The sequence below is a fragment of the Pezoporus occidentalis genome, unplaced genomic scaffold (genome assembly GCF_034315485.1).
Source record: "Pezoporus occidentalis ecotype Australia unplaced genomic scaffold, CSIRO_AGI_Poc_V1 ctg32, whole genome shotgun sequence".
NCBI classification, from domain to species: Eukaryota; Metazoa; Chordata; class Aves; order Psittaciformes; family Psittacidae; genus Pezoporus; species Pezoporus occidentalis.
The window spans coordinates 4622774-4638359 of NW_026915158.1; the positions used below are offsets into that span (position 1 = coordinate 4622774).

General features: G+C 40.1%; 1 protein-coding gene across 6 annotated transcripts in view; it reads right to left on the reverse strand.

Annotated features, from left to right (window-relative positions):
* Positions 1-15586, reverse strand: part of DHRSX (dehydrogenase/reductase X-linked) — a 160625-nt gene that overhangs the window by 47260 nt on the left and 97779 nt on the right. For 4 of the 6 annotated variants that reach the window (XM_062628687.1, XM_062628685.1, XM_062628684.1 and 1 more), the window contains one exon: positions 11354-11455. The exons of the other annotated variants lie outside the window; for them this stretch is intronic. In XM_062628687.1, the coding sequence (XP_062484671.1) occupies positions 11354-11455 (102 nt within the window). The remainder of the gene's footprint in view (positions 1-11353; positions 11456-15586) is intronic. 6 annotated transcript variants of the gene reach the window in all.

The window sequence follows — 15586 nt, forward strand, 5'->3', positions numbered from 1 at the left end:
ACAACACATGAATATGATACAGCAAAAAGACCACCTCTGCTCATAGACACAACAAAATGTCAGCTTAACCCTTGTGCTACTTCACATGTCCATTAAAAAGCCTTTAACATCTCGCTTCTTGATGTCATGTAGCCTGATGATGGCATATTAAATGACCATTTTAAACAGCAGATGCTGTTCATCTACAGCACTCCTTCTTCGGGAGGTCCCACCACATGACAGTTCTGCTTCATTACTGCTGCTCAGGATGAAAAGGAGGTATTTTCAGGATATTTTTAGCATGGCCAACACCCTTAGGAATTCACCTATGGCTGCCTACTGCTTAACTGGAGAAGGAGAGTGAGGGTAAGAAATAAGAGAAGATGACAGAGCAAACAAAAGGGTTGGTTATGACACAGTGTACCCATGTATGGAGAACATAAGACGGAACATGAATGATGCCTGTTGGTGTTCCAATGAAAGAAACACAACACAAATTACATGATGAGGCTCTACAAAAGCTCTGATTGGCAACTCTCTCTGTCACTGCAGTCACTTTCCCAGATCCCTCAGAACGACAGGAAAACCCAGCTGCCAGGTGTGGTTTCTCTGTATGTCACATCTCATCTTTAACAATGGGAAGACAGTTTAGAGGGTGTTTGACCAGGTGTCCTGTTGTATTCCCCTTCCTCAGCAGCACTTACTTTGATGCATGGTGCAACTACTCACAGAATTGTAAACAGGTTTCCATTTCCTCCCTAATCTGCACATAATGACATCCAGAACAGTGGCTGGGACTGAGCCCTGGCATGAGGGGTATGGACAGACAGAAAAGTGAGACAAACCCTGCTGAGACTTTTTCTTTGCTACATTACTACAGCTATGAGCATCAGGGCTGGTGTAAGGAAACAGTCTCCATTTCCCTGAGGGCCAATCTGCCCTCCAAAGTTCTGACATTTGGAAAAGACAAGAGGAAGCGGTTTACTGGAGGTGTATTTTCAGCAACGTTGGTAAAGAAACACAAAACTGGCAGTGTTCAAGGCCAGGCTGGATGGGGCTTTGAGCAACCTGGTCTAGTGGAAGGTGTCCCTGCCCATGGCAGGGGGTTGGAATTAGATGATCTTATGGTCCCTTCCAACACGAACTATTCTATTATTCTATGATTAAAATGCAAGCCCATGAAATGGCAGCCAACAGAAAACTGCCCTGGCACAGCAAACCTGATGTAAACCCTAAATACTGCTGCTGCTGCTGCATCTGCCAGGGCTGCTGCAGGGCTCACTGTAGGACACATCCATGCAAACACACACACTGTTGGCTGAGTCAGACAGAGGGTTAGAGGGATTTGCCTGGAGAGAAGCGTGTTAGATGGCAGCTACAGCCATTCAGCTTTGCATCATGACCAGCAGGCAAACTGGGGGGGGGGGGGGGGGGGGCTGTCACCACTCACATCAGCCCTGAGGATGCTTGTGCTACAGCAACTGCCCCCTTGACCTTTGGACAAGGCAGAGGATTTCAAGAGCACATAGAGTCTTTGCCCTCCACCCCAATTAGTCTCCACCATCTGTGCTGCATGTTCTGGAAGCAAACACAGATCTGAGCCCAGATCAGGAGATGGGAAAAAAAATCATTCCTGCAATGCACAACTATTAAGACACGTTTCCAAAAATTACTTTTCTCGTTCTTCAGGAGCTTCCTCTGAGTAGAAATTGCGGTCAAGTCCTTGAGCACGCACAGTCATCGCTGCCTGCATTTGTCACTACTAGAACTCCCTTTTTGTCTTCAAGGTCAAATAATATTAATTCGAAACACCTTTGAAAGACTTTATTCCTTTTTTTTTTTTTTAAAGAAGACTCTCATCTTTGAGGTGGTTCATATCAACGCTATCAAAAAATCTTGCCCTGCAATTTGAGGGTTGTTTCTTTTGTTTGAGGAGAAGCCATTTTAATTCACTGAGGGCAAGTGTACAAAGGAATACCAAACAGGCAACTGAACCTGGCTGCTCCTCTGACAAAAGGGAAAACCTTGGAAGTGTAGCAGCAAGCTCTCTTTTTTACATTACTAACTGTGTAGCATTCAATAGGTACTTAAAGTGGCACACTATTGATTTTCTTTGGTCCTGAAACATCATCAGCTTTACTCAGGGGCCCCAAATGGTAACTCAAAGAATGAAAGCTGCTTCTATTTTTAATTCTTTCAATTAATCCAGTACTATTTGAAACATTCAAAAGAAAAAAAAAAAGCCCTTCTTAGTTCGTTTACCTTACCTCTTAATTGTAAACTAAGAATGAGTTTTCTTCTGCTATAGAATCCATACAACCCACAATCTTTTTGGTCTTAATTATCAATTGTCAGTCTCCTCAGTGTTTTGGAGTACATGTGAAATCTGAAGTGGCACACAGACCATTAATGCCAAACACTTTAACTTTCTTGTACGTTTTTCCCTCTGATTTAGTTGCATTGTTTCCAGATTTATTTTTAAAAATGTCACTGATATCAGCATAGCATTAGAAAATTAGTGAATAAGTAAGATGAATACAAGATTTTACTTTGATTAGCTGTTACAGAAATATTCAGGCAAAAGGCTGACAATATGCATGCCAAAACCCGACGAAATGATCCACAGATGTGTGATTTTGCAAGTATAGAAATAAACTAGAATAAGGAAAATACTTTGCTGTACAACTATGCTGGAAAACCATTCTTATACATACAGTAATACATTCCAACGTGCTGCAGTTATGCATTTTTTGTAATAAGTTCAAATTACACACATTTTTATTAGCTATAATGAATAAAAAAATATCTATCCTTTTTTTTTACTTTTATGACTAGGCAACAGTTGTATTTTTCTCTTAAAGAATGAATAAACCTCAGGAGCACTGTCTTCGAAAACAGATATTTATAATGATTTTCTATAGAAGTTTCCAATGAAACTCCTGGGATCCGTCAGTGAATCAGTCTTAGGTGATTTTAAGAGCATAATGGGTCTGATATTGCTCACAGCATAACCAAAAACTTTATGACAGTTGTTAATACTATAGGCCAGGCATACTGTATTTTTATTGGAATATACAGAATTTCTACCATGTCTGCCTGTACTGCTGATGATGGTAGACATTGCTGTAATTCCTGTACTTCTCATCATTCAGCTCCATTATAAAATATGTTTTAAGAGCTTTAAAAATAAAAGTATTTCGCTCATCTAGATTTATTTACAGTGAGTTACCTGGAGGCTTTTACAGGTAGTTCTCTCAAACTCACTAAAGAAGAAAGATTTAAAATCTCTTCATATGAAGAACAAAAGGTTTTTCTTCCCAGACAGGCTCACAGAAGTGGGTTTGGAGGCAGTGCCTCCACATGCAAGTCCTTTCATTCCCAGCAGCCCAAAAGCTGGGCAGAAAATGCAAGAGGCTAGTCACATACGCTTACAGGTAGCACCTTCACAGCAGGAAGTGAACCTATATAATCTCATTCACCCAATTCTTGTTATGTACAAGAAAGAGATACATACTGTACCAGAAAAGTTCCCAATGGGAAAAATGACTAGAGACAGTAACTCCAAGTAAAAGCACAGTCTTTTCTCTATATAGGTTTTATACTGGTATAGCTGACTGACTTAGCAGCATTTTCCATCCCATGAGTGCAGCCATACAAGGTGACCCACCTCACTTAACAGTGTCCAAACCACTCTGCTCTACACATCCATACTCCAAAAGATCTATGGATGGATCTATCTACATATAAAATAGTGTAACCCACTTCTCTCCTGAATAGGGCCATCTATAGTGGAGTGAACATCTCAAAGACCATATAGCAGCATCCTCCGGCTAGGCTGCCTATACTAGATTGATTGCTCCACATCGTTCTATTGGGCTGTGCTATCCCAGAATACTGTTGTCCTGCAGATCTCTCCTGGTTAGTGAGCAACGAGAAGATGCAATGCCTTATTAGAATAACTGCGTCCAGAAGTGCCTATCGGAGACACAGCTGTACACATATAACTGCTTTTTACAGGTATGCCTCATCTGGGCTGCAGAGAGATGAATTTACAGCACCACTGAGACACACTGCTTGCCAAACTTCATCTGTAACCCAGAGTCCAGTGCTACAGGCATGCTGCACACCTACTGGTATCCCCCCCAAAAAATGTTCTGAGTCTAGACAGGACCACACAGAAGCCAGCTTTTCAGTGTATGAAAGCTGAAAAGGCAAAAATCCGAGCAGTTAAGAAGAAAAGAAGAAAAATACAAATGAAGCTTGGTACAGCTCTCTGATGCTATTTCCTGTCTCCACAGCAGGAGTTCAGACACTTGCACTTCCCAGTATCTTCTGGAACTCTCATGTATGTGCAGTTTTCTAAAGCAAAAACTTTGGTAGGATAAAGAAAAGCTTTGGTAGGAAACTGAAGCAAACAAGAAATTTTACCCCATGACATAATGATGACACCTAGATAACACTGAGAGTCCACATCAATGCATTTGACCTTTGGGAAGATCCACTGCCATCACTGGCAGGACAGTGTCCTGCACATGGATCTTCCCTGAAGGGGACTGTCCATGGTGAACAGCTGGATAAAGAGGAGGGCAGCATCAGGACCCAGCTTCAGGCTGCAGAGAACTGTCCACAGAGGGTTCAATCTCTCCTGCCACTTCCCAGAACATGCATGCTGCCTTCCTGTGCCAGCCAAAATGTATGGCCCTGCCTAAGCCAAGGACTGCATGCTGCTTCCCAGCCAAAACTCTGGGCTAAGCTCCCCTCCCTCCCTTACCCCCAGAATCCAGTGACCCAACACGGATCTTACAAAGGAACAGCATGTATGTGGGAAGGAGGGGAGAGGCTCAGCCCCAGCCTTGAATATCAGCTTCATCTGCCTCTCTGCTTCCCTGAAAACAGTAAGTTGTTTCTCCCTAATTTTCTTAGCCAGCCACTCTAGCTCTTTTGTGTCTGAATCTCACAAATTTCATTCTGCATTCTATAGGCGTCTGTCAGTCACGTGCCTGGCTGGCTCTTCTCTTGTTTTTGAGGCTGGTTTCTTTAGGGGAACAGAGACTCTAGTCCTCCAGGTAAGGACTCAGTCCTTGTGAACTATGTGGTGTCTAAGCACCTGCAAATTCTGACCGAGACCTCTTCTACAGTTCAGACCTATCGGCTTTCTTCATCCTCACTACCCACCCCAGCTCGCTCTCACCATGCTTGTTGCCATATGAATATCCTGATATTGAACAAGAATATATGCTACATTCATAGTTTAATTCTGTTTAAAAGTCTTTCAGTCAGCAAACTCAAACATATTGCCATCAACTTTTCCCCATCCTAATGGCTCCCACCTGACAGCCCTGTTTCCTCCCACCAAATCTTCACTCCATCTTCTGCTGTTTCTCCCTTATAACCTCCCAGCCTTAACTACCTATTCTATTTCAGTTCTCCACTCCCAGGCTTCTCATACAGATCTGCCTCTCTTGGAAGTTATGGTCTTGTCCCATCTGCATTCAAACCAGGCTTCTTCCTCTTCCATGCTACAGGTTTTGTCATCATGCCTAAAAATGCAAGAGAGAGCATTTCTAGACAGAAGTGGTCACTAGCTAACTGAGGTCACCATCTACATCAGTTCACCAGCCATGACTAGGAAGATGTTTACATCCTGAGAGTGATGAAATCACATCCCAGCTCCACAGTCATGTTCCAACTGTATATCAAGGTAAAACCCAGACACCCAGCACCACCCACCAACTTCTTCCCATCCAGTAGTCTGCTTTTAAGGGGACAGAAACTTGTCACAGAGATCATAAAGGATCCAAGCCCCAAGTCTAGACAGTGGAGAGACCAGGAGGAGCCTGAAGTAAGCCACAGTGCCCATCCACCCCAGCTCAAGAGGCAGCCACAGGGAGCAGACAGGACCTTGGTGCCCAGCCTCAGTGCCAGTGCGCTTGCCTGCACACAGTACTTCCCACCATGGCTCAGGGTTGTGATTCCAGCAGGAAGACCAGCTCAGTCTCAATGCAGGACATGCTTGGTACAGGCAAAATCTTTAGCGATTAAAACATTAAAGGTGGTTTTCAAACCACGGGGCTTTACAAGCTTCTGACTTGACCCATCATGGAATATTTCATAGGTGGTGAAAGGTGCAGCCACCTCTGACACAAAGGCAGCATTTTGCCTGCATTCAAATCCCTATTCCACTGATAAAACCAGAGACTTTATAAAGAAATTTGTCATAATTTTTTATATTAAAAATCCCTAAGATGTTTTGCTTATCATTGTTGGAAACAGATAAACTCTTTTATCTGGCATTCAAAAAAAAAAGAAAGAAAAAAAAAATTAAATAACACTCCCCCTTACCCTAAGGCAAATACTTGGCATGGAAACCCTTAGCCCAAACATTGAAAGTTTGGCTAACTAGTAAGGAACTGAAAATTGAGTAATGTCTACTGGTAGCGCTCCCAGACCCATCTATAGTGCCCACAAGAGAAAAGTGGACTGCATCAGCAGTGCCAAAGAAAATAAAGCAATGCATCTTTCCAGCAAAGACAAGCTCTTAGTTTATAAGCAGTTTAAAGTAAAATAAATAAATAAATAAAATTGCAGCCAATCCACATTCAAGCACTGTGAGAACAACCAAATCTTGGTAGGTTCAGCACAAAACTGAACAGGCTGCAATACCTCCTTAAGAACAGATTCCCTTTCTGATTCAGTGTCATGCTGCTACACAGCAAACACAGAAAGCACAGGCTAGTTCCTTGGAAAATGTGTAGGTTAAAAAACTAAAATATGTTCCATAACTGACATTTTGTTTTTATACTAAAATAAATCAGAGCATTCATAATTGGGTCTGGTTGGGAAAAAAAAACCAAACACTTTGTTTCCTAAAAATATGCTCAGTAACTTGGTTATTTGAGTTGGCACAATGGTGAGTTATCCCACTCACAATCAGAAAATAGGAAGGACAGTCACAGCTTTCTAATTGAATAGGAATTTCTCTTAGAAGTACAATATCTTGTTTTACACTTTGTATAAAAATATTTTTACCTAAAAGCTATGATAGGATTAGGTAAGAATAAGACATGGCTCACTCCCGCCTCTGAGGAAAGCCAATGGCAAATGTTCCACACACTTCAGTAGAACTGGCTGGGTTTCCTAATCCATCAATAGCTGAATTTTGTATCTGTCTTCCACTGATAAAACATTCATATTGAGAACATAAAAGCAAATGTGTCAAGAACCTACAGCATGTGGAGCCTGAGATATTTCCCTTTCACAAAGTGTTTGATATCACAGACACAGAAAAAGCTTTGGAAATAATTAAAAAGACAAAGATAGTATCAAACAGAAGACAGGATTTTTATGAATGAAATCTTACAGTTTGAAAGTCAGAAGTAGCCTGAAGTTACTCTTTTAACTTACTAGCTCTTTTAATGAGAAACAATCTTTTATAAGAAATCTGATATCTTTATATAGGATACAAAACATTCTAGCAGACAACAGTGCTATTCAAGTATAATAAAAGCTCTAACTGATGACTACTGCTAAAATTCGCGGCGCTAGGTAATGTTGGCACTGCATAACCCTCAATCATTCTCAACAAGTTGGGTTGAATCCCCTCAGAAGTATCATGGTGCTCTGATACATGTGCCCAGACAAGTTACTTCTAGTATCCAAGGCCCTTAATGCCTGTAAAGAACAGTGTGTGATCAGCCAGCGTCCTCATACTTTCCAGTCATCTCTCTTAGATAACCTCTTCTGAAAAATCTGAGTAAATTATATCTGCTGTGCACAAAGTTTCTTCAGAAAATATGGCCCTGAGAATATCTTCCCATTTTAGAACACAATCAAGCTGCATGATAGTGTCCTTATGAATCTCCTAGTTTTGCCCATCATCCATGGAATATCCATTTAAAAACTACTTCCCCATCACCTCAGATTACCTCTTCCAGCCCTAAACATCTCCCAAAGGCCCATCTCTCCCATGATGTCTACTATCCATCATCCATTACACCAAGGTAAAGGGCCACTTTCTCTTCTGCTTGTCCTCCTCTTTTTTTCCCTGTCCCTCTATACCTTTTTCATCTCAGCTTTGCTGATGTATTGCTCTTATTTGTCTTCACGGAAAGACAAAGATGAAATGATGCTGTAAGAAAGATGCTGCAACAAGATTCACTGAGTGAATGAGCCTTCCTACGTGGCTGGAGGAGAGGCACTACTTTTTGTGAAGTCCAGTTTCCACTGGAGTCAACAGCAAACCTCCTTGCTAACTTTCTCTTCTGCAGTGAATCTCCACTTCTCTTGAGTGTCTCTCCTTTTCGTAAGACTGTAAGATAGTCTGTGTAAACTGCAGCTGCTGCAGAGAGGGGAACTGGCTCTTACCTAATCCAGTGGGACAGGATCTTTTCACATGGAACTTACTGTGATAATGTAAATAACTATTGTTAAACCTAACTAATCAAAAATACTTGTGAATACGTTAAGTACTTATAAAATACTGTGATTCTGTGATATATCCACTTGTTCCTACCCTTCAGATCTCACTTCCTTCTGACGATCTTGTCCTGCAAATACTCAAAGACAAGAATAATTTAGCATGTGACCAATGGGACTAAGATGTCTCCCTGCAAAGGATTATGGCTGGATTGCATGTGGCTGAACTGTGGCTTTTACGGTAACACAAAGAAATACATATATTTCACATAGGTACCTGCTGATAAAGCTTTTATTATTCCCTGGGAGCTAAAGAGGGAAGCTTATAGAGATATATCCACTGTATCAAGAGACTGAGATTTCTTAGAAGACCCATTAAGTACAAAATATGCAGATCTGAATTAGCCAGCAGCTCAGAAATACTGATTTTAAATTGGCTTAGATAGGCTCCGACCTGAAATATATTAACTGTAATCTGTGTATAGCATGCTAATAATATCCTAAAATCTCTAAATTCTTTTTTTTTGTGTTGGTGTGCATGCCAAGGAGTATACCAGCTGTCCTCATTTGTTTTCTCCCTCTCCTTTTCTAACCTGTAGCCAGAATCACAAACCATTCAATGAACTGCAACATAGAAAGTAGTTAGTATGTCTTTGTTAATAAGTTAGACCATCTATGTTTGGTATCCATAGGTATTCTGTTATCATTAAAGATGATGTGATTTTGGTGGTAGCTCTCTTGATTAGAATCATTAAGTACTGTAAACAATGTACAAGTAAAAACATTAACTACAAGGTGCTGAGAAATATTTCTAGCGCACACAGAAAATGACTGACTGGAAGTTAGAAAAAACCCTCTCTGGCATGAAACAGTGACTACTGCTTGTGGAATTTTATGAAGTGTTTTACTATCTGTCCCTTCCGCAACCACGGGAAAATAGCAGACTTTCTTATGTATCTTAACAGCATATATTTTAATTAATGTATTAAGTAATTACAGTAGTGTACATGCTGTATTTTACTAAATGCTTTTCAACTGTACAAAGATACAGTTCTTTTCAAAAACAAAACCAAAAAATGGCACCCAATTGCTAATTAGCAGAGTAGAAGACATTCTTCTGACCTTCTGTCAGACTAAGCTTTCTAAACTGCTTGTCCTGAATCCATCTTTCTGTGCCTCATAGTTCAGATACATAGATTATTTTTTCACAGAAAATTAATTTGTTTTCTGTGTCACAGCATTTTTCTCATTTTAGCACTAGCACATCATGGTTTTTAAAATGTTTATGTAGTAGTCTATTTGCATCTTTAACATGTTTTGTTTATTTTAAAAACCAAGAGCTGAGCATGCACATTACAGATGCAGAAAGCATAGTAATGGAACAACAGGCCTTTATTTGTCAGCTGATAATGTGTGCATTCAACCAAATTTTTCCTTTTAAATTAGAAATTAGAAAGTTAAACGTATATGCTAAAATCAGCTATAACAAAAAGAGGGGAGATGACTCTAGCCTGCTAATCTCCATTTTGAACACCCTAAATGTTCATGTAAAGCTACTTAAAGCGTCTGAATTAGCTGGATACCTAAATATCACTGAAATTTTTGTGGGACCTGGTGTCTAGCTCTAGGAAAATACTTTGAAACTCAGTATTTTAGTATTAATCTAATTCCCAGTTATATCCTTGAGCTAGGCAAAGGATGGAGAGCAAGTGATGGAGCTACATTTCTTTAAAAGATCACCAATGACCTGGAAAACTACTGGAGTAGACGTGCAAAACTGGAATGATTTTGTAAGCAGGATTAAATATCCACTACCTTTAATTATTGCACAATTAGAATAATAATGGTAGGCTATTTTGACTAGTCAAATAAAAAAATGAACATTTAATTGAACGTTTCATGAATGTTTCATTATCAATCAGGAACTCAAATACTGCTGAATTTTTATTGCAATATTTGCTTGTGTTACTGAGAGATCTTTAAGGCATCAACGAATTGTAATAAACCCATTTATTTACAGTATGTTTGCCCTCACTAGGACTGAAGGGTGCACAGGAAAACTGAAAATGTTCTTTGGTAAGTCTTAATAAAAATATATGTAAATAATTGGGAAAACAAGAACATCAGCATGTAAAAGCAGAAAAACTTCTAAAAGAAGCCTAAATTGTTGCTGGTGGGTTTTTCCCCTAGTTAAATAGACAGGTGAAAATTCCCCTTTAGGAAAGTGCATGCAGAGCATGCATGGTTTTTGGAGGAGAATTATTGTATGGGCTGGTTTCCAAAAATGCTGTGGCTAAAAAACATAATTAGATGGCAAGTATGTGAATAACAGAAGTTAAAATCCCTAACAGTAATGAGATTCATTTGATAATTGCATGAAGGCAAGATAAATGTTGTCCTTTTAATTTGTTCTCTGACACAGCTTTACGGACAACTTTCCAGCAGTACCTTGATCTAAGCAGTGACTGCTCTCAGGTCACTGGATAATTTGCTAGATTATATTTCACATGGATTAATCCCCCCAACCCAGCTCACCAGGCAACCACAGCGAACGCATGTGTTCATACAGGGAAAATATAAGGGGAAAGAAAGTAAATAAAGGTTTAAAGACAGGTTTTCTACACCCACGCAGTACAGCTTTCCTTTCCTTTTTTATATTTATCATGGGTGCTTAGATTCTTCTGCAGTTGCATGATTTTTAGTGCTGGAGATCTAAAAAAACAGCAAAGGAACAAGACTTGCAATAATGTCACAAGCAGGGGTGGGACTGAAGTGTCTGGTCTGCTCAGTCTCTCCAAAAAATACAATTTAAGTCCTAGAAAAATATCCCTGTTAATGCAGCCATATTTTAACTTGCTGTATGGTTCAGATAATTGATTTGAAATGTGAAGTGATAGATGAGAGCCCCATTTGTCATATCTTCTCCTGCAGAAATGTGAAGAAATAAAACAGAACTCACCATTATTCACCAGGACATGGAGTGGACAATTCTTTGCTCTAAACCGCTGCACAAACTGCCGTATAGACTTCATGGAAGCCAAATCACAGTATAAAAACTCCACTGGGAGAGAAAAGGAGATGAACAAAACCACAGTTAGGTCAGTCACGATGTAAAAAAACAATTACAGACATCAATAAGGGCTTTTATGATAATGTCAACAGGAAAGTAAAGATTTTAAAAATACACCAGGCTTTTCAAAATTATAACTGAAGCTGGTCTCAGAAGGTTCCTTTTTTCTCTTCCCTTTTTTCATTTCTATTTTTAAAGTACTGATTCCTCACAGAGCAAGGAAGCAAAGAAGGGTATCAAGCAGAGAAAATATGTCCCAGTCCTACTGAGTTTTCTACTGCTACCATTTAGGAAGAGGGGCTACAGCTCTTCGGTGTTGAGATGATCAAGATATGGCAGCTGGAAATCTAAAGAGGAAAGGAGAAACCACATCAGGCACTACGTTTCCCTGTGTTCACAATGCCAAATAGGCTGCCCTATATTTTTTTGCAGATTATCTCCTGAGTCCAAAGAGTGATGGAGCCTGACAGCATGTTATAAAACAAAGCTTTTGAGGCAGTAGCAAAGATGAGCAACAGTGTGCACATGCAGCAACTCATCCAATCACCGATAGCAAACGTGGCATTGTAAGTGATACCGTAGCTCCCGTGGACATCCAGGGACACTTGGTGTCTGGGTCACCTGGCAGCAACAACCAATCATGTAAAAGCCTTTCAAATGTAGGCAAGAGTCATGCCTCCTCTTGGCTCCAGCAATGGCAGTGTGATTTGAGAGGATCACACCTCATATGGATACTGTGGGCAGCATCCTGCTAACGCTGGTCAGGAAGCAGGGTGTCTGCATCTCAAAGTATATTTAACACTGGTATGGTTTTATTTCCAAGAAAATATGTCTCTAACAAAAGCATCCTTTGTCCAAAGCATTAGTCAGCCATTGACCTTCAGTAGAACACTATGAAATTAATTATTATTAGTAGTAGTAATAATAATAATTGAAATCCCCTAATAGCTTTAACCTCCTCAAGTCTGAAAATTCTCCTCCTCTTGCAGTTGTTCAGCTTTCACTCCTTATTCTCACACCATGGCTTTATTGGTTGCCTTGATTTGCATGACAGCCATGACCAGGCTTATAAAGTGGAAACAAGTGGTCCCCCACTCTCCCACCTCCAATAGCAGTAGCTATCCCTACTATACTTTTCCTCTTATTTTTTTGCTTGGGCCATCTATGCTATTTACCAAACTGTTTCATCCTGTCACAACCAAGGCTGCAAGCTATAATGCCTCTTTATAACATGTCTGTACGATGAGAGTTTAAGAAGGCCTGAAGGCACAACAGCAAGATAAATAACAAGACAATCACAGCTGTTATTAAAATCCCTTATAGGAGAAGAGTTCCTTCTTTAAAGATCCTTCTTTACAGGATGGGGCTTCAATAATATTTATATATTTTCAACATAGACAGTATTAGTCCAATAAAATTTTCTTAGTGAATTTATAAATTACCCAATGCCCTTTTCCTCATTTAAAACAAAACAAAATACTTAAGATTCCAGTTTTAAGCTAGTGTAAATACATTTCTTCAAAATGGCTGTAAAGTCCTGCCATTTCAATAACTCTGACCCATGAATAACACTGGACAATTTCTTGAGCTCCTTGCAGACCTTTAGGAGGTCTGCTATTTTGTTTAATTTCACTGATGTCCTGCATCTGGAGGTGGTAAGGAAATGCAAAAGTTATTCACGCTTGTAAAAGAAGAGAGTTTTTCAGGTCATCCCTCTTGCGGCCTGGCAGCTACATAAAACCACAAGAGCGGCACTGTAATTGCTCAGATACACAAAACCTGGTTGTACTAACCTATTAGTAACTCGTACAACAAGGAATGGAGTAAAGACCCAGGCAAAGCTTTATGCTGACTCTGCTGTTGTTCTGCTTCTCCAGGCAGCTCATCAAGGAGAGAGATTAAGGAAAGCATGATCAGCTTCTTAGAAGGCAGCCATTCACACTGCCAATGGAAGAGTCCCTTTCAATACAAAATATTCATCTTGGTACAGAAGGCATTGGACTTTCATTAGCTGCAGTATTTTGTGGCACAACACAGGGTCCAAACAGTTTTTCAACCACCCATATGGACTGTGGCAATATTACCGACTCTCCTGGATTTTGCTAATGTCTCTGTTACGTGCAAGAAAAGCAGGCCCCTGAGAACATTCACTAAGCCAAATTTTAGTATCTCCCCTCATTTGACCTTGAAATTGTTCTTTTCTGCACTGCCAACAACAGTGGTTAGATAACCAGCGTGGCAAGGTGAGTGCTTTTCAGCCTCACTGGTGCGATCTCACCCTTCCTAGGAATTAACTTTTTGCTACGTCTGATCTCCTTCCCTTAACTTCACAGTTTTGCAGAGCAATGTTGTCCTTTGTTATGACTATACATTGCCTAGACTAATGGCATACTAGGCCAAAGCTATCATTACTAAGCTTATTTACTTGCTTACTTGGGAAGCGTGTCATCATACTGAGTGTTTGTAAAGTACTTGCACCAAAAGATCAGAACATGCTTTGGAAAAGAAAACAAACAAACAAATCAACCCCCAAACTTTTCTTTTTGCTCACAGAGCAGAAACATTAATGGTCAGAGTCCTTGTTCATGCTTATTCATGCACAGCAGCTCTTTGCCAAGAGGCGGTTTCACTGGCGCAAGTGCTGCACCAACCGAGGTGCTGTTCCACTCAAGAAAGAGTGCCAAAACACGTCTCCAAGTCATATGCTGATTCAGTGGCCCGGCCTTGAACAGAAACGGAGTTTCTTCTTTGTTCAATGATCCGAGTATTTAATTGTTTTAATCAGTGTACTGAAGAATTACACAGTTAAAAGCTAAGGACAATGGTTAGTTTCTAGGATATTTTGAAGCATGCACTAATGTACTAAGCATGCCAATTTTTAAAATGTCATCATTAATAAAGACCAGTGTTTAATATTAAAGTGAGCAAATGGCCAAATCTGAACTTGAACTAACAATGTGACTTGAACCACTTTTAAGAAACAACAATGGCAAAAGGTTGTCTGTATAGAATAGGTATGATTAAAAAGATGTGCGGTAACAGCAAGCAAACTGAAACATGCCAAAATTAATATTTAGATATATTACTCATCCTTTTGGTTTGTCTCCCACCAGACGTCAAATTATTCAAGTACCTAATAACTGACAACAGTGATTATTCTGCTTTTGAGTTTAATAATAGGTTTCAAAACTAACTGGTTCCTTCGATTTTCTGTATGCTATTAAAAACAAAATTGGTGAGTAGAAGCTACATACAGAATATCTGCAGCTAATGCTACTGAAATACTCTAATTTCTAACTCTATCCCATTTCATCTTTCTTTCTCTTACACTATTCCTTGCTTTCAGGTACTTCTATTCTGACAGACATACCTGTATTTCTTTCTTCTACTGGATGCGCCCTTAGTTCTTATCTTAACAATCTGTCCAATGAAAGCAAGTGAATACATAACTCTCAGACACTGGTTGAAATAGCCGATCTTAAAAATATTTGACTATTATTGTAATTTGATGACTCAGCTGCCAGAAATTTATTCACCAATAAAATATAAAAGGAGGATGATTTCCCAAAAGACAGCTACAGTTACTTATGCCATTATTCACATATGAATAGATACCTATATGATGGTGCTACAATTAACTGCTTTGCCTAATTGCTTTCTTTCAAACATATGTGCCTGGTTCAGCAGCTTTCCAACAACAGAGAATCATGCTTTCCTGGCTGCTCCTCAAGGCGGCCTTACAAATTGTAGACAGCTAAGCTGGCTGACCACCCATGACACCACTGAGCACCATCACTCTTCAGTGCCTGTTCCTGCACTGAGCACCCTCTGCTCGCTTGGTCAGGGTACCTAAAGTCAGAGGACCCAAAGGACAAGCATGCAGTGGCTCCTGGAGAGCTATCTGACACCATGAGCCTCACAGGAGCCAGGGAAGGCCCAGTGTTAGGAGAGCCTGAGACAGCTCCTGAGTGATCATGCTTCCCTGATTTCCCATTGGGATCAACTTCCCCATTTCTGTCCACCTGCTTCTTCAAGCCATAAGCACACCTTTCTTTTTAACATTTAGAGTTCCCCTCTTTTGCTTTCCATGCCAGCACAGCTGCCTCTGGTTACACATTTCTC